This window comes from Bipolaris maydis, assembly GCF_028858645.1.
Source record: "Bipolaris maydis strain C4 unplaced genomic scaffold PSV08scaffold_12, whole genome shotgun sequence".
Taxonomy (NCBI): Eukaryota; Fungi; Ascomycota; class Dothideomycetes; order Pleosporales; family Pleosporaceae; genus Bipolaris; species Bipolaris maydis.
This window is the reverse complement of record NW_027093868.1, coordinates 1,166,508-1,183,952: the sequence shown is the minus strand read 5'-3', so window position 1 is coordinate 1,183,952 and position 17,445 is coordinate 1,166,508. Positions and strand designations below refer to the sequence as shown.

The 17,445-nt window shown below is 51.1% G+C and overlaps 4 protein-coding genes across 4 annotated transcripts; 2 read left to right on the top strand and 2 right to left on the bottom strand.

Moving 5' to 3' along the window:
* The first annotated feature begins 1,098 nt into the window (after positions 1–1,098).
* Positions 1,099–2,904, top strand: PSV08DRAFT_324450 (uncharacterized protein). Its single transcript, XM_066092691.1, has 7 exons — positions 1,099–1,332; positions 1,384–1,460; positions 1,510–1,669; positions 1,720–1,874; positions 1,924–1,998; positions 2,061–2,198; positions 2,263–2,904. The coding sequence occupies exons 1-7, from the start codon at positions 1,273–1,275 to the stop codon at positions 2,696–2,698; spliced, it is 1,101 nt and encodes a 366-aa protein (XP_065948619.1). The 5' UTR covers positions 1,099–1,272; the 3' UTR covers positions 2,699–2,904.
* A 3,647-nt stretch (positions 2,905–6,551) lies between these two features.
* On the bottom strand, positions 6,552–12,173 carry PSV08DRAFT_373395 (dipeptidase 1 precursor; the record flags this gene model as incomplete). Its single annotated transcript, XM_066093233.1, has 7 exons — positions 6,552–7,323; positions 8,212–8,276; positions 8,514–9,848; positions 9,897–10,921; positions 10,969–11,080; positions 11,619–11,969; positions 12,036–12,173. The coding sequence occupies 7 exons, from the start codon at positions 12,171–12,173 to the stop codon at positions 6,552–6,554; spliced, it is 3,798 nt and encodes a 1,265-aa protein (XP_065948618.1).
* Positions 12,174–12,373: 200 nt separating this feature from the next.
* PSV08DRAFT_324412 (membrane dipeptidase-domain-containing protein) lies at positions 12,374–14,106 on the top strand. Its single transcript, XM_014224250.2, has 3 exons — positions 12,374–12,649; positions 12,699–12,923; positions 12,979–14,106. Exons 1-3 carry the CDS (start codon positions 12,403–12,405, stop codon positions 13,902–13,904), a joined length of 1,398 nt encoding a protein of 465 aa, XP_014079725.1. The 5' UTR covers positions 12,374–12,402; the 3' UTR covers positions 13,905–14,106.
* Positions 14,107–14,655: 549 nt separating this feature from the next.
* PSV08DRAFT_379552 (heterokaryon incompatibility protein-domain-containing protein) lies at positions 14,656–16,534 on the bottom strand (the record flags this gene model as incomplete). The annotated part of the gene is made up of 2 exons (XM_014224252.2): positions 14,656–16,075; positions 16,128–16,534. The coding sequence occupies 2 exons, from the start codon at positions 16,532–16,534 to the stop codon at positions 14,656–14,658; spliced, it is 1,827 nt and encodes a 608-aa protein (XP_014079727.2).
* Between the last annotated feature and the right edge of the window lie 911 nt (positions 16,535–17,445).

The following is a 17,445-nucleotide window of genomic DNA, read 5'->3' as shown; positions in this document are numbered from 1 at the left end:
TTACGTGATGTGCATTAAAGGTGCGCATCGCGCGTGTTTCAACCTGTCTTGTTCACTGTGTTTTGGCCCCCGGTTTACGTTTTGGTGGTTTCGTGTATAGGGGCGGTGTGTACTGCGGAATGGGGAGGGTGATAACTAATGACAGCCTCGTTGATTGAAAGATACGACGGAACCATCAGAAGCCATCGTCTTGATCCGTGTAATTATTTCCTCGTCGAGTGTGTGGAGGCGACACGTGCTCCCTATGCGCATTGGTCACACCGAAATATTCCCGGTGCCACCACGCGACCCTTGCCAGCAAGGTGGTGAAATGAACGGTCAGCGAACGGGACGGGAGGACAGGACGGCCATGTGCACGAGCCACCACCGCCACGACAGTCGAGCACCCTTAACCATTTCATACCGTACAATTGGTCGGTCGACCTGGACCTGAAAAAGGTACGGGTGACGCTTCCTGCCGCTACCATTGGTTGCTGCCAAGTCTTCATCTAGTGCAGAAACGCTGTAGTACGTACGTACATGTTCGGACGGAACTCTCCGAAATGCCTCTTCAGGTAAGTCATCTTTTAGTTCGTCAAGACGATTCATCTGAACCATCAGAATGGCCTGATTAGATGTTAGCCATGTGTTACCAAGTCTTGTCAACTGACTCTTCGAGCCCTGGTGCTTCTTGCTATGGATGCATCTGCCACCATGGGCTGATATTTTGCCATTCCAAGTCCGCATCTGTCGTCTGGCCACCGAGCGCTTTTGCCTTTGCATCGGTGCCCAATACTGCGACCCGCTTAGAGCTTGCGCGTCGGCATGTCCAGTCCCCAACTAAGGCAACTAGTGTCATCTACTGTAAAGCATGCAGCTGAGCCCGGCTCAGATAGATGACTGCTTCAAACCAGAAGCGAGTGTGATGGCGACTTACATGTACGATTCCATGTGCACCCTGCAGCGCTTTGACATGGATGATACGCTTCCCCGGACCAGTGTAGGGGATATCGTTGTCCGCCACGACTCATCAATTAACTTTCCCGTGGCGTCTGACTTAATTAGTAGCAACATGCCAAAATTTGTAAGACGCCCAATGAACCGGATTATCCCCGCCCTGCATAACAACAGCACACCGTGTCGTTCTAGAAGAAAAAGTGCTTGAGTTGCTCCCTGGTCTTTCTTTTGAAGTTTTACTTATCACTCTGGAGAGTTCTTACACATGGGCCCTCATTACCCCATTTGAACAAGTATGAAGATCACTCGTGCCGTTGCACACTAATCGAAATCATCATGAGTGGTTTTCCGCCGCCGCCGCCGAACCTCGACCCGAAGCTGGAAAGAGAGTCTCTCGTATGTGATCAACTGCCTGCTGTTTAGAACAAACCCGTTGACACTTTTCAGGCCCCTGCCGGCCTCGCCGTCACTATTATCTTCACAGTAGCTTCGTGTAGCACAGTTGCCCTTCGACTGTACACACGGTAAGGACTACCCGGAAACTCGGTATATCAGGGCCTGACAACAAATCAGAAAGATCCTCCTGAGACATGTCACCAGTGACGACTATGCCATTCTCTTAGCCCAAATCTTCGGCTTGGGCCTCACAGCCATCAATATCGTGTGCTTCACTGTTGGGGGTATAGGACGACACATTCAGTTCGTAATGGACAAACTGCCCATGTTCCTGAAGGTAAGGCCGAGGCAGCGAAGAACCACTGAGAAACATGCTGACAGAAGAAGTTGGTTTACTCTGCCATGGCCGTCTACAACGCGACACAGATTGCAACAAAGATATCCCTCATGCTGCAATACAGACACATATTTCCCAGCAGGACAATGCGGGTAATATGCGACTGTAGTGTTGGGTTTTTGATCATGTGGGGAATTGCGCAACAGTGAGTTTGGACTCGCAAAACATGCTGAGTTCTAATCTAACGGGTAAAGGATATACACTTCGTTTGCGTGCGGCATTGCACAGCTTATCTATCCAAAGACGGTGACTTGTATCCGGCCCGACATGTAAGCACCATGTGTCCCGCCTGGGATATATGTGATACGCGATTTTCTGACACGAGGCACAGTCCATTTCTTCTCAACGGCGCCATGAACATGGTTACCGACTTTGCCATTTTGATGGTTCCGATCAAGCCCGTGCTCCAGTTGCAGATCAACACGTTGCGCAAAGCATACCTCTTGATTGTTTTGTGCTTGGGTCTCGTGTAAGCGCTCCCATCTACTAGGTTTTTGCCTGATGTTTGGACATGATGCTGACAAGCAGATCAGGGTCTGTGTCATCTCAGCCGTCCGGCTGGCGCAACAAGTACACGTGGACAAGAACACTACAGACGGTACATGGATAATGGCAACTACCGCCATGCTATCTATTGTCGAGACAAATCTCGGCATAATGTGCGCTTGCGTGCCCACCCTGCGGCCATTGGTCAAGCGCATTGCACCGGTCCTGGTCGGATCTTCCAACAAGGATTCGTCCGCCTACGGCAATGCGTACGGTCAACGCACACGGCTCGACGACGAGCAGAATCCAAAGAGTGGACTTGGCAGCTCGATTTACATTCAGAAGGAAGTCAAATTCCACAGCACGACCGAGTTGCGGAATCTGTCGAGCAACCCTAGAGATCCATATGCCATTGACGACAGGTCGTCGGATGAGATTAGCCTGGAGCAGACGGGTGTGACTGCGACATCGTCAAGAGCTTGATTTTGGCGACGAGGCAACTTTTTTTCTTTTTCTTTGTTCTAGAACACCATGGTTTTGGAGCATGAAAAGTTATGATACCTATGAGGCGTATATTGCTAGATATGCCTCTGTTAGTTAGAAGGGACTTGAGATATAGATTAATTGGGGAATAATGTGGGTAGTAGTATCTTTACCATAGTTGATTAATGTCTATGGTATTCTTCGATGACGGCTGTGCTTTTTTGGTTCTTTTTTTTTCAAGAATTGGAAAACGACTGAAAATCACCACCACATGGGTATCAACCAACATCAAACAGTAGAAGATTACAACCCTATAACTATATACATACATATATTTTGGGTAAACGCAGCCATATGCATCGGCTTCGTTCGCCTTTGTTCTCCTTTCCAGACTGCACTATTCCACACATTCACTTCCCTCTGCCCATTCAACCGATTGGTTACGACGATAGTCTGAAAAGGCCAGAAAGTACATAGCATACACCATTTCTGATTCCATACCAAACAACATAATTCAATCATGTCTCCATGAGAAGCAGAAGTATAACTTAAGATGCTTATCCTCACCCCACATTATCCATTCTATCATGTATTAAGCACAAGGATCATCCCCACATCTTCACATTTAAGCTTAAAAGATCGCCTTGTGCACCATGGTATTTAAACTTATTTATCTTATCTCAGTAGTATCCTCCAAACAAACTCTCCTCTGTGCAAACTATCTCAGTCAAACCGCAACACATCCCAGACTACCCACATCACACGCGCGTCTACACCACCACTCGTCCCTCCTTTTGTCTCTCTGCACATGCGTGTCACATGCACCTCGCTTCTCTCACAGACAAAAAAAGGGGGGAGCCGCGGCACGGCAACAGCGAACGCCGCTAGCTGCTCTCACTGCCGTGCCGCAGCGCTCGTGAAAAAAAGGTCATCCCACTTGTATCCCCTTTTCACCACATGAAAGACACCAAAAAAACTAGCTCTTACCAATACTTCCCAGCGACTAAGTGTTAAAAAAAGGGGGGGGGCAGGAAAATTCCGCAGAAAAGGAAAGCGTCTACCTTCGGCCACCCCGACTACCACTCTACCCTACCCCGCGTACAGTAATCGTAAAGTTGTAATGTAGGCTATCAGACCACCACACAGCCACAGAACCACCGCCACCGCCACCGTGGTTTTTTACTATACAAACCCGATGTGCAGGTAAGCAAGTAACCCCCCCGAGGTTGTGCCGAAGCACCGGCCGAGGCTTGTACGAGCAGCCTGGCAAGCAGCCTCCCACCGAGACCAAACCGTGCCACAAACGCGGTTAGAAAGCGAGGCAACCGCGCCGCACACACACACACACACACACACACACATACGCCCTCTCTTTACCGTGCCGTAAAAAAAAAGACTATACGGCGCTTCTCTCGGTTAAAGAAAAGAGGGCGTGTCTGTACGTCGGGGTCGCGGACGGGGTGTGTGTGTGTCTGCGTTTGAGCTTTTCTGCTTACTTTAACCAGACATATCGTATCGTACATAGTAACGTAACGCATCAAAAGCGCATCTCGCACCCCCTCATCTTCTACCTCGTGCCATCCACCTTTAGTCTTTTGCGCGTGTTTTTTTCCCCAAAGCGCTGCAAGGTACGCTTGGTGCCGTGTGGAGGAAAGTTTGTTGCATAGCTCGGTAGGAGAAGATGGGGTTGGAGGGGGCACAACTAACGACCTCCAACAACCTCCAACGCTGAGATACCGTTTTCTCTCTTTCAAAGGCACCCGCTGAATCGCTGCTCGTCCTTCTTCACCGTATGTACGGGTATGCAAGGTTTTAAGCGCCCACCACGGCTTACCCCGCGTATCCCTGTCTGCTCTGTTGCTGTGATTGGGTGGGCGGAGGGGGTCTGTGCGTTTTGGAAGCGCTGGGTGCTGGGGAGACGGTAGAGGGATTGTAGAGTATTTTGCTTTTTCTCTCTCTTTTTTTTGTCGTTCAATTCAGCTGGGCAGGGTCTTGATGTTTTACATATTAAATACGAGTATATGATGATATATATATGTAGATATGAGTGGAGTAAGGGGAGGTTGGGACAGGTGGATTGTTTTTCATGTGATTTACGAGACAAAGGGTGGGTGTGTGTGAGCGACAACGCTAAACCAATGGACTACCCGGCCCCGTATGCGGTTCTGTACATGTAGAAAGACACAAGATGATGAATTGTCGCAAAACAGCACAAAAACTCCCAAATTCGTGAAAGAAAGCTTTAACTCTGTTGGATCTTTTTTTTTTGCTGGGGTCAAGATGATATACGATCCAGCGGTGTGATTGGGCGAATGGAAATCGCTACGTGTACCCATAGAAGGAGGAGGTTGCGGTATTTGCACACTACCTACACCTTCTTCATCTTTTTTGTTCAAACTCGCAACTCGTTGGAAGAATAAAACGGGCGGCAGTTGGGGGAAGGGAGAGGGGCCCACAAACTCACCGGATTGCGTTATCGCGATGCGACCTGCATACGGGATTACATTTGCGCACTGTGCAACTTGCGACCCGATGGAAAGAAGTGGGTGTGTGTGTGCTGTGTTGTGTAGTAAGGGTCTGGGATGCGTGGTATAGGGACCGGGGTTGTAGTATTGTTTTATGGTTGATTTGGAGTAAGGCACATTGAACTTGACTTACTGTACAAAGACACGCTTGTTAGGTTAAGAAAAGTAAACAGGGCGAGGAAAACGTGGATTTTGAATAATTTTTTTTTCAATTGATAGTATGGGTGATGCAAGAGGTATGCATCGTGCCAGGAAAAGGACTGATGCTACTTAACTTACGTACTGCTACGTCGACATACGGCTATCTCATCTGACACCCCCAGCCAGCAAGCCCTCTTTTACCGCTTTGCTTCCCCGCTCCAACGCGCGCGACGCCCCCCCTCCCTGGCTCCAATAGGGTGGGCGAAAGCCAGCACAGCCAATCCGCACGCGGCAGAAATGAGAGAGAGACCTGGGACAGCAGGTTTTTTTCTAGCCGCCCAGCAGGTCCCCTCCTCAAATGAAGCGCTGCTGCTGCACGTGCAGGAAATTCGCTAAACCCTCTCGCCCTCACAGCAAAAAATCCTTGCTGATAAAAAAGCCCCGGTTGCCTAAGGAAGCAAGAGAAAGAGAGAGGGAGGGCGCGATGAACCAATAGATGTCGTATACTCCACACCCCTGCTCTCTCTCTCTCTTTCTCGCGCAATGCGCTGGCCGCACCGCACACCCCTCCCTCTCCCCCCTTACCTGCCGCAAGCGGCGGGTCCTTTAATGTTGGTATCCTGGCCTACAATAATATAGGAACAAATGTAGTAAGTTGATCAAGGGGGATTTCCCAAGAAAAGTAAAAACGCCAATGTGATAATGTTTTCCGCCGTTAATAAAGAAAAAGTGAAGTCATGAGTTGAGAAAAAGGACGTGGGCCGTAACGTCGTTTCTCTATTGGTAGGGGGTAGTAGTGGGGGTAAGTAATAGACAGAGTGCGTTTGGAAAGTGAGAGTAGATTTGTTGGTAGATTTGTCGATTGGTGATGTGGTGTGATGACTGAAGAGTAATTGCTTGCGATCGGATCGCCTGGACCCGACAAGGTATTAGTTTGAAATTGGCGGACGGGTGGGTTGGTTTGGTAAACCGAGTGCGTGTGTGTGTGAGTGTGTGTACAAGGCAGGCGGGTGTTTGGTGGACGAATGAGAAATTAGGCGCCGTCGAGTGGGCGCCAATGCAGGGCGTGAGAGGAAGCATGGTTGGACGGAGTCCGAGCAGGTTGCGCGCACATGCATGCTCGACTTGGCATTGTAGAGACAAGTGTGTTCTGCCTAACAGTCTTTTCACACACACACACTCTCTCTCTACTCGACTTTTCTCCTCTTGCCGCGGGGTGCGGGGTCGATTTGCGGAAAGTGTGGCGCTTTTGCGTCGACGGGGGTGCGACTGTAAGTCACTGTCCTCGTCACCACTTCGCGCACACTGACCCGCCTTGACCGGCCAGTCTTCTTATCTGCCTCCCATGTCTTGGGTGATGAGACGGCAGAGTAGGGTGACTGGATTGACTTTGCGCTGGCAGGGGACCTTACCGCTGCAGGCGAGTAGGGTGACTGGGGAATGTAGAGGCGGGGTGTCCGCGCTGAATGCCGCCGAAAGGGTGATGGGGGTGGGATGGTGACGGTTTGGACCTTTGTTGGCGGGGCAGACATTGGCTCTTTTGCTTCGTCCTTTGAGGTGTCGCAGCTACCGCAGCTGTTTGATCTTGACGTTGCTGGCGAGTCCTTGTCTGATGGGGCCGATGTTGATGTAAAGGAGGCACTCGAGGCCGACGAGGTGACTGAAGTGGGGCGGCTCTCTCCAAAGACGAACCTGCAGCTAGTGCCAGTGGACATGGGGCTCGAGAGAACAGGCGACAGGTTCTTGAGGAACTCGAGGTAGGCTGTTGGGGGAGTGATTGGCGTCTTGATGTCCGAGTCTTCCCGTTTGATAGTGGCAAAGATGGGCGTGGTAGCAGAAGTGACCATGGGCGAGCGGAGCTCTGAGGGGTATGTGGCCGACATGGGCGTCTTGAGGGTAGACAGCGCGGGCTTGGAGTCGGTGGCAGCCATTGTTGGTGAAGTCTTGATGAACGAGTGACTGGGAATGGATGGCCGAGGGCGTGGGGGCTCAGAGGGCGGGCGGTGCTATGCCTTTGTCCACAGCAAAGTGGAGAGGGTTGGAGGGCGAGGCAGGCAGACGGGCAGCTGCTGGCGCCTGGGGATGGCAGGTGTTTATTGTGCGTACTCGAAGGCAGCTTGGCGCGGATGCGCTGTTGTCGTTGGCCGCTGTATGGGCCGGGTGGGGTTATTTTTGGGCGCGAAGAGTTGCAGCGTCTGCTAAGCGCCGAGGGCAAGGATGGACAGGCCCCGTGCACTGGTGAACTCCTCCACCGCCCCTCGATTCGCTGCCCACTGCTGAAACAAAATGTGCCGTCCTTTGGGCCCCTGCAGGTCGAGAGACTCTGGCCGGCTCGATGCGCCGCCTGATTCGCTGCACACCGGGCGGATGTGTGATGGTGGGTGCGGATGTGCGGGAGCCAGGCTTGTAACCTGAAGCTGAACGTGGCGACCTGGTAGAAGCAGTGTCGCTGGCCTGAAGTAACGAATCCTGGCACGGCCTGCTGAGACGCTGGCGTCAGACGGTGGCAGAGTAGTAGTAGGATGTAGTAGTAGTAGTAGTAGTGGTAGTAATGGTGGTAGTAGCAGCAGCAGCAGCTGGAAGTAGAGTGCCTTCAAACGTAATGTACCGGCAAAACGAACGTTGCTGCGACCGGGCTGAAGCTGTGTGCAAAGCAGTGCATGGCCTCGTCGTGCGAGCGTGACATGATTTTATGTCTTGCTTGCAGCCGCTGTCTATCTCTACGCTGCTCTCGACAATGCGCGCGCGCGCTTCCAGCCCATACCTTGGCTCTGCTCTTCCAACCCTATTCTACCCCTCAAGCACCTGACTCCGGTTCGCCGTTGAAACACGACGACCAGCGCTTACAACACTACTCTTCCTGGATGCCTATCACGTTGCCCAAACACCTTCTCGTCTACCCCCATGGACGGCTACGCGGCGATCCGCCCATCTATCCTTTGTTACACAGCTCCCAGAGGCCCAACCAATGACCGTCTCCTGCCACATGCAAGATGAAGCCACGCGCGGATGCTCCGAGTCTGTGGTACAAAAAAAGGCCAAAAAGCACAGAGACCGGGTCCCTCCACACAGTGGCGACCGAGTCGGTCCAGCTTCCGCTGTGCCCCGTCCTAACCAGGGATTCGGTTCTCTCAGCACGCCTAACCAACGAGAGCTTGCAGCTGGCTGTTCTGCTCTACCTCGTCCTCGCGAATGGGGCTCACGGCGTCGCCGACCGTAATAGTGGGGTTCTGCGTAATGGGCGATGACGCATTGCTCCACGGTAGATGACATGTGTGTTCGCCAAAGTACACGCGCCCGTCAAATCGTCGCGTCTTCGAAAGCGTTACAAACGGCTCTTGGTTTCTTTCAGCCGTTTGCTGGTCGATGCACACCATTTGACACCTCCGGCACGCCCCCAGCATCTCAAAATACTGTTGACCAATCCGAAGGTAGCGCCACTCGTCTTCAGCGTACGGGTCCTCCAGCCCAGGCGGGTACGCTGGGTTCTCCGCAACCACAATGTTGGCTCTGAACACCTCTGCTTGCGCCGCCTTGCCGCCCTCCGCTTTGATTAACTCGTTCAAACGATTGAGGCTCGATCGTGAAATAGTCAGAATAGGACTCTCATTCGCCAGTAAAATAGGCTTCGAAACGCACGCGCCAGGTGTAACTGGCACCGTTTCTGGGAACGCGCCGGGCACTCGCATAGCGCCCGTCTTCTGATGCTTTTGCAGATGCGCCTTTGAATGTCTTGATACGCCACTGCCATTGCTAACAGCTGGGAACCGAGCCAGGTGACAAGGTACTCCAAGAGCCTGTGTAAAGAAGGCTGATATGTCGCTCGACCTGTACGTCTTTGCCTTGATGGTGTCTCCGCACACTTTGGCACTAGCATCTTTGTACATGGCTTCTTCTGTAAACAGACGTGGGTCTGCTGAGAGAGGGATGGTTATCTCGTGCGTGATAGCGGCGTCCTGCAATGCGCCCGCCAGACTCACTCGCAGCACGCCTTTTTCAAGGTCAATGCTAGGTCGTATGAGGGCCATCTTTGGGTAGCGCTTTTGGCTCAGTGCAGCACCTGTTCCCTGATGGACAAGACACCATTCACGATCCCACGCAAGGCCCTCTGGACGCACATCCCATGGTCTACCCGGCGGCACGCTGAACCCCGCACAGCTTTTGATAGGATACACGCAGAGACTCTCCACATGTAGGCGACTTTGCGTTGGTGGCTCGATACCAACAATCGCCATTGGAGACACGTCCAACTGAGGGCGTTTCTCAACGAAAAACTCGCGCAAGAACGAGACAAAGCACTCTACGTCTGATAGGGCGCTCATGGCTCCAAAACTGACACGTATGATGCCCGTGGGCTTCGCGCGGATGATGTCGTTGTCATTGCCGCACCGCTGCCCGGCCGAGAAGTTCTCGCGCATTTCCCACGGGGCCAACGCCAGAAACGATGCAACACCACCAGGATTGCAGAGCCCGCCGGTTCGGAGCTGGATGTTCTTGATTGCAGCCAGTTTCTCCACCTCTGCGTTGCTAACCCAGCCACCATATTGATTTTGAAGATTGAAGGCAACAATTGGACCTTGACTAAGACAATCTCCATACGTCGACGCCGGGTCTTTGTAGACGTGGCAGACTTGTTGGCCATTTCCGTGCCGCAACGACAAGAGCTTTTGGTGTAGCCTTTGGGCAAGAAAGGCAGTGTGCCTTGAGATTCTTTCCAACGAAGTGTACAGTTCCTGGTGAATAGTCATTGCGCTATCAAGCGCCATGATACTATGTATAGGCAGCGTGCCGTCCTCTAGCCTTTCATGGAGTGACTCTGCCTTCTTTGCATGCCATTGTTCTTGGAGGCACACGACCATGTCGACAGTGCCACCGCCAAAGTAGCGTCGTTTGTCGAATATCGATGCTGATGCTTGCCTGACGATAAGTGCGCCAAGATCGGGAAAGCCAAACATTTTGTACAAGCTCAGCACCGTAAAGTCGGGGGCCGCGTCAGGGTTTCCAAGGTCAAGGGGCGATGTAGAGACTAAGGCTGCAGCGTCTAGCAGGGTGTACACCGAGTCGCGCTTGTTGGTGCGAATGCGGCGCGACCAATCCAACGGTAGACGACGCCCATTCATGTTGGACTGGGCTGGGTATGCGAATAGTTGGGTACAATCAGACTCATTCTCGTCACCCTCGACCCACGCATTGACTTCCGCATCCGAAGCGAAGCACTTGTGCTTGGTCGCACCCTCGCGTACGCCTATTAAACTCGTATGCGCATCTCGATGGTAGCCATACCAGAATCCCCCATCTTGATCACGAAACGCTTCCATGACCAGTTTTATCCCAGCAGTGGCGTTTGCGACAAAGACCACGTCAAACTCCTGTGGATCGGCGTTGAACAACTGCAAGAGACGTAGTCGCACATCCTCGATCCGGCGTGTGGTCAGTTGAGAGGCGTCCGAGGCCGAGTGTGGGTTGCCGTAGAGGTTGGTCATCATGTCGGCGGAGAAGCGCTCGATCAGAGACTTGGAGTAGAGCGTAGTCCCTGCATGGTCAAGGTAGGTTGTGCCTGTCTAGTGTGAGCGTATATCCTAGAGTAGATATTCCTGCACCCACCCTGCAACATGGGATACTCTTTGGCGCGAAGCTCCTCAATCGCATTATTGTAACTGATGCACCCCGCCTCGTCCATGATGCTTGATGTATTTGGCAGTATGCAGCAGAAAGACTCGTTCACCCGTAGTCACTCGAAGGAGAAGAATAAACAGCAGGTCTTGCAAAAGAAACCATTGGTTAGCACGTAAGGTAGCTGACTGTAGTGTTTGCAAGAGTGGGGGAGACGCGAAGGCGAACGGCGGAGTCGTGACCTGGGCCCCAGAGATACGGCCGGTCCCGAACGCCCGGAATGCGCCATCGTATTCGTGCATGGCACATCAAGTAACAAGCATTGTCCCAAATTACTCGATTCAAACCCCATGCGCCGTCTATCTAGTCTAATTTTTGTAAGTGAACGCGCTGTAATCATATCAAAAAAAAAGATCGGCCGTGTTCGTCGTCCCGTAATCTATAAGGAAGCCATGCGCTTGGTCCAAACAAGACCAAGTTGCTCCCACCAACCTAGCATTCACTGCAATCGAATTCCCCTAGCCCTTGTACGCATGGGAATACGGCGTCTGCCCCCGAATAATTTCGGATGCAAGTTCCGACTCCATAACGCGGCCAGTCACCTAAAGCTGCTTGTTCTCCCTGGCCTGCTTTTCAGCAACAATCTTTGCCTTGGCCACCCTCTCTTCCCTCAACGCAGTGTACACCCAAAACCATATCCCAATCTCCAAGAAGCCCCAGGTAAAGAGGATACTGTTGTTCAAGCCCGCACCAACGCTTGCTCTGTAGTCGGCGCCCTTTGCCCCAAGTAGACCGCCTTCCTTGAACGCGTACGAGTAGCCGGTGACGGCGAAGAGAAAGAATAGACGCACGGGCGCCTGAAGACCCCAGTACTCGTCTGAAATTTGTTCGTGAAGTGAGAGAGACGTCAGATCGCTGATGCCGAGAAAGGCAAAGAGGACGGCCAGAAAGGCGATTGCTGGAGAGGGCTTGCTGAATTCGCGCGGTGTGGGCTGGAAATTGTCAGCAACTTGTTTGGCTATTCGAGTGCAACATCAATTGACGATTGGGACACGTACGAGTTGCATTGATTGCTCAAGGACAAGAACGATGCCTTGCTTCGCTATCAAGGCGGGATTCCTTAGCAGGGTAACTGCGAGGGTGAGGTGGAACAGCGATATGCCGCGTATCATGTTGTTTGCTGATATCAACGGCATTTTGAAATATGTGATGCTGTAATTGGGGCGGAATGGGATGTGGGGTGAGGAATGAGGAATGGCGGTGCTACAATGCTTGTGCAAGCATTCGCGTCGCGTGTTGTTTCGGATTAAACTCTCCAAAGTCCGTCCACATCCGTAGTAGTACTGCCAAGACTCATGTCTACATATACCACGCCCTCAGTCTCACACTTGACCTCACCTCGTTTACACACTTCTCTTGTTCAAAATGGAGAAGCCGTTTGAGTTTAGAGTCGGTGAGAAGCATGCAGCTATGCAAGATGATAGCTCTCAGAAACGGCGTACACGCCCTTCAAATGGCATCGTCTTATCTGCAGGACTCCTGCTTATCGCATTTGTTATGTGGTCCTCGCAGATACCCGCTCGAATCTGGACACCTCACAAGCATTCGTGTGGAGGAACTCTAACTGTCGAAGAAAGAGCTGTGAGGATCCTCAAGCAAAACCCACTCATCGGTCAGCGCCATGAACCACCATCATCTGATCATTGACTGACTCTATAAAGATGGCCATAATGATCTGTTGATTTTCATCCGTGGCAAATATAACAACCACATCTACAACAACTCTGACAGTGAATTTGCCAAGAAGTTCGAAAATGGCGGCCTCGAACAGCACGTTGACATTCCGCGCCTAGAAAAGGGACTCCAGGGTGGTGCCTTCTGGAGTGCCTTCTGGCCCTGTCCCTTGGGCGACGGTACAAACTTCTCAGACTCGAGATATTCCCACAGTAAGTCCAAAAGCCCTGCCCTCCCTTCCCAACCCCCCAAATCTAACATTCACAGTCGTCAAATCCACCCTCGAACAACTCGACCTCTTCAACCGCCTAGGCTCCTCCTACCCCAAATACTTCACCCCAACCCGCAACAGCGCAGAAGCCCTCCGCGCCTTCGACACCGGCACCTTCATCGCCCCCGTCATCATCGAAGGCCTTCACCAAATCGGAAACTCAATCTCCACCCTCCGCCTCTACCACCAACTCGGCGTCCGCTATGCAACGCTTACTTGGAACTGCCACAACAAGTACGCCGACGCTGCTATCGAAACAGCAAAAGACTGGACTCCCCTCATCGCCAAACCCCACTGGCACGGCCTCAGCCCCGCCGGCCGCGACCTCGTCAAAGAAATGAATCGTCTCGGCATGCTCGTCGATCTTGCCCATGTCAGCCAAGACACCATGCGCGACGTCCTTGTCGGCAACGGCGCTCCAGGCTGGAACGGCAGTATTGCGCCTCCCATCTTCAGCCACAGCTCCGCCTATGCCATCTGTCCCCACCCACGCAATGTGCCAGATGACATCCTGCAGCTAGTCAAACAGCGCAACTCGCTCGTCATGGTCAATTTCAACCCGGATTTCGTATCCTGCAAGCCTTCCGAGACACCCAATTCTTTCCCAGACTTCGTACCCGAGAATAATACCCTGGCCCATGTTGTACGCCATATCAAGCATATTGGCGACTTGATTGGGTATGATCATGTTGGTCTAGGCACCGATTACGATGGTATCGAGGACACGCCCAAGGGCTTGGAAGACGTGTCCAAGTTTCCCGATCTGGTTGCCGAGTTGTTGAGGCAGGGGGTTAGCGATGACGATGCGGGAAAGATTGTAGGACGGAATTTGCTGAGGGTGTGGGCTGACGTCGATAGGGTTGCGGCAGAGTTGCAGAAGACGATGCTGCCGCTTGAAGATGAGTTGGAGAGGTCATTTTGAGAGGGTCGTGTTTTCGCTCGCAGCATGTTACGGCGTAGGAAAGAAATTCCGGGGCTACGGAATTTAACCAACTAGCTCTGCTAAAGAAGTTGGACATTTATACCTCAGATTGCTTTAACTTCTCCACTCAGACTTGACCATGCCTCCCGTAAATCCACAGTTATCCCTTCTATTTCCCTGCAAAATGCAATAGTCTTGTCCTTATTTTTTTTCGTAATTAGGATCGATGAATCTTGTTTACCCGTCTGCAACTCCTACTACTTGCATATACCTTGGAAATATGCATTTTGATACATTACACTGAAATTCCAACGCAGCTGCATATATACGTACGGACTGCATCCCATTCGCTTGGTGGCTGGGGACAAATAGGGGCGGGAGTGTAGCGGTGAGAAAACGGTCTGGACGTGGATGTTGGTGCTATCGGAGGGTTGATCGTGTGCTCATACGAAGTGGCAAGACTTCAGAGCGAGGTGCTGGAGGGAGGGTTTTGCTTGATCTGAAGGGGTGGTTTTCGATACCCGCGCTACTGGATTATTCACTCTGGCTGTTATTTGAGTGTAGTTGGTAAGGGTCATGTGCAGTTGCTTCCGGGGGGTGGGGGGAGTGTCGATTTGATTTGTGGAGTTGGATTGTTGTGCAAAGTGATTAACGTAGATGATTTTCACATCAGAAACAGTCAGAGTATTTGTTGGGACTGTAGGAGTTTTTTTTAGTTTGGCTAAAGAGCAGATTTACATGAAGTCGAGGGCTATATGAGCGTTATAACCCGTTCTTCTGTCTTGAGATGAGCGTCGAAGGTCTCATCAAGGCCTTCCAAGTCATTAACACGAAAGTATCCAATCCTTGAGAACGTCGCTAGGGCCTTGTCTTTCGCTTGCAAGAGTAAACCTTCTAGTATACTTCTATCATATTCATCCTCTTCATCACTGCTGCCAGAATTTCCTCGAGAATCGCCTGAGATACCGCTCTCGAGGGTATTTTGGGTACTATTCTCGTCGTTGTCCTCAACAAGTCGTTTGTAAAAACATCTTTGAATCAAGATGATGTAGACTTGCTGTGGCCCGCGAAAGTTTGGGTCATCCATGGAGACATACGATGTGACGTACACACCCTTCCCACCAAGCTTTGCTTCTGATGGTTGTATATCATCGTCCATGAACACTAGCTGAAATCTCCAAAAGTGTCCGGGAATTTCAGGGCCGGAATTTGGTATGACCATAGCAAGCATTGGCCTACACTTGATTCTCATGGATGCGTGTGTAAGCTCTCCAGAAAGCTTTGTCCTGACGTCGAGATCGACAAACTCTGTCTCAAAGCGTCGACATTTGTGATCTCTGTGTATTTTGCTTTCTGTGTAAGTCCATACCCGACTATTGGAAGTAGCCCAACTCCAAGTGGGAGCTATCCATTCTGTAGGATTGTTGCAGGGAGTTGCTTCATGTAAATTAAACCAACATAATTCTTCGATTATCCGACTCTTCCAGAGCCCCGCGACAAGTTCATCTCCTGTGGCACTTCCAATCTGTTTCGCTATCCCGGAGAGTGCTACTAATTTGTCGCTGTCCCGAGAAAGTGCGCAATCGGAGTAATGTACTCGAAAGGAACACCAAGCGTCATAAAGGCTTTCATTCAAGCCTGATTCCAAGTACGGTGTTGTTTGGTTGCCATTTAAAGATGCACCGCCTTGTTGTTGGAACTCATGAAGCCATCTCTTCAACATGGTAGCATCCTTGAACGAATATGTTAATGCAACTTGCGGAATGCCATTCGGATATGTTTCGCAAGTTCTGGTTCTGTGACATTCCCAAAAGAGCTGTTTATTGCTGAAGTGCATAATCCGATGAGAAAGCTGCCTCTCTTGGCTAACCCAGGCTCGTAAATTCAGTGGCGCATTTTCAATGCAATTCGCAGTCATTTTTGCTACGTCGCAAAGATAAGTGCCCATCCGATGAGGCGGTATACCATTACGCTTTAAGATGGTCAGATATGGACCGAAATTAATGTCTAGAAGGCATGGCAATAGCTGCTGTGGTTGCCTCTCAAAAAATAGACCTCCATCACTGCTACTCGAAGCAGTTGCTGCAATGGTGAATGCTGCGCGTGCGTATATTTGGCCCATACGACTAGATTCAGTTGCCCAGTCTGATTCACTATCCTGAATGATACAACTGCATACGTGAGCCCATATACCATGTACATAAGAAGGACGTGATCACCTACAGTGAATCAATCCACAAGTAACGGATATCGAGAGAACGAGTCACATGAATAGCATCCCGGAATGTCTTTGGCAGCTTTTCTGCATCAATCCCCTTTTTCAAATCCTGTTCCGTTGTCGAGTTCAGTGTGTAGGGCCTTGAATTGCCCCAACAGTGTGAGAGGCAGGCATATTGTTGACTAGTGAACGTCCTGGTGCTGCGAAGTATGATCGGGCTACCCTCATGGCCAACATCAAGGAGCCTTGATGGGTAATGATTCAGTTCTACCGAATCCGGGGTACTACATTCTGCATGGTGGACAGAGCATTCTTGATATTGCTTGTTAAGAAATGGGAGGGCTTTGTGGGTATTCAAGGGCAGAGCGTTACCAGTCGGAATTTCGGGAGAGACTATGGAGGAATCAGCCATTATTTACAATCATTTTTGAGTTGACGGACTTGATACACGCTCAAGAAACAACCCAACACTTCCAATTTCCTTGCTATCGTGATAGCAGGCAATAAATAACAGTGATCCTAGGTCCCGGTGAGAGCCGTCAAAGTAGCACATTGCTTTGACTTGTCGCAAGCTGCAATCGCAAGGAACTTCCTCTGCATTCAACCATGCCAAGGAACAGATTGAGCATGGTAGCTGCATGGCCTCCTTAAAGGAGCCATAATCGAGGTGGTGATTTAATTCGAGCTTGCACCAGTTCGAATTGTAGCACCCTGGGAGGTCCCCAATACACAGCCTGCGGCACGGCTCACATAACTTTGTTTCCGTCATATTCAGATCGCATCTGGTACTTCTTCAGTCGTAAGAGGTGTAGAGACGTATTTCAAATTGACAAACTGAAGGGTGTCGGGTTGTTGTTGCCTAACCAGCCCATGCGGATGATGTCATGGCCATCATGCAGTACTATGTGGCTGAGATGAAGCCTTACATCTTCAACCCAGCAAAGAACACGTATTACACACCATTCATCCACCAACCACATCCGGAGCCCAAGCCCAAGCCTCATCCCGCGCGCCTACCAAGCCTCATCCCACCACACCATCTCTCCCAACCAGCGCCTGCACCCCCTCCAACTCAACATCACAACCCACACGCGTAAAACCGACCGCTTCTGCGACCCATCACGTATACGAGACATCAAAGGGGGGTTAAGCACGGCTTATTGAAAATGTGCACGGAGTGTGTGACATGTTACGAATCCCCGTCCGGCGAGACGCTGGCACATATGCGCATCACGTGAAGAGTCAAAAACGAGAAGAGAGCGTCAAAGGGCAACGTAGCGGGTGGAAATGACGCATGTTCTCGTAGATTCTTTGCAGAGTATC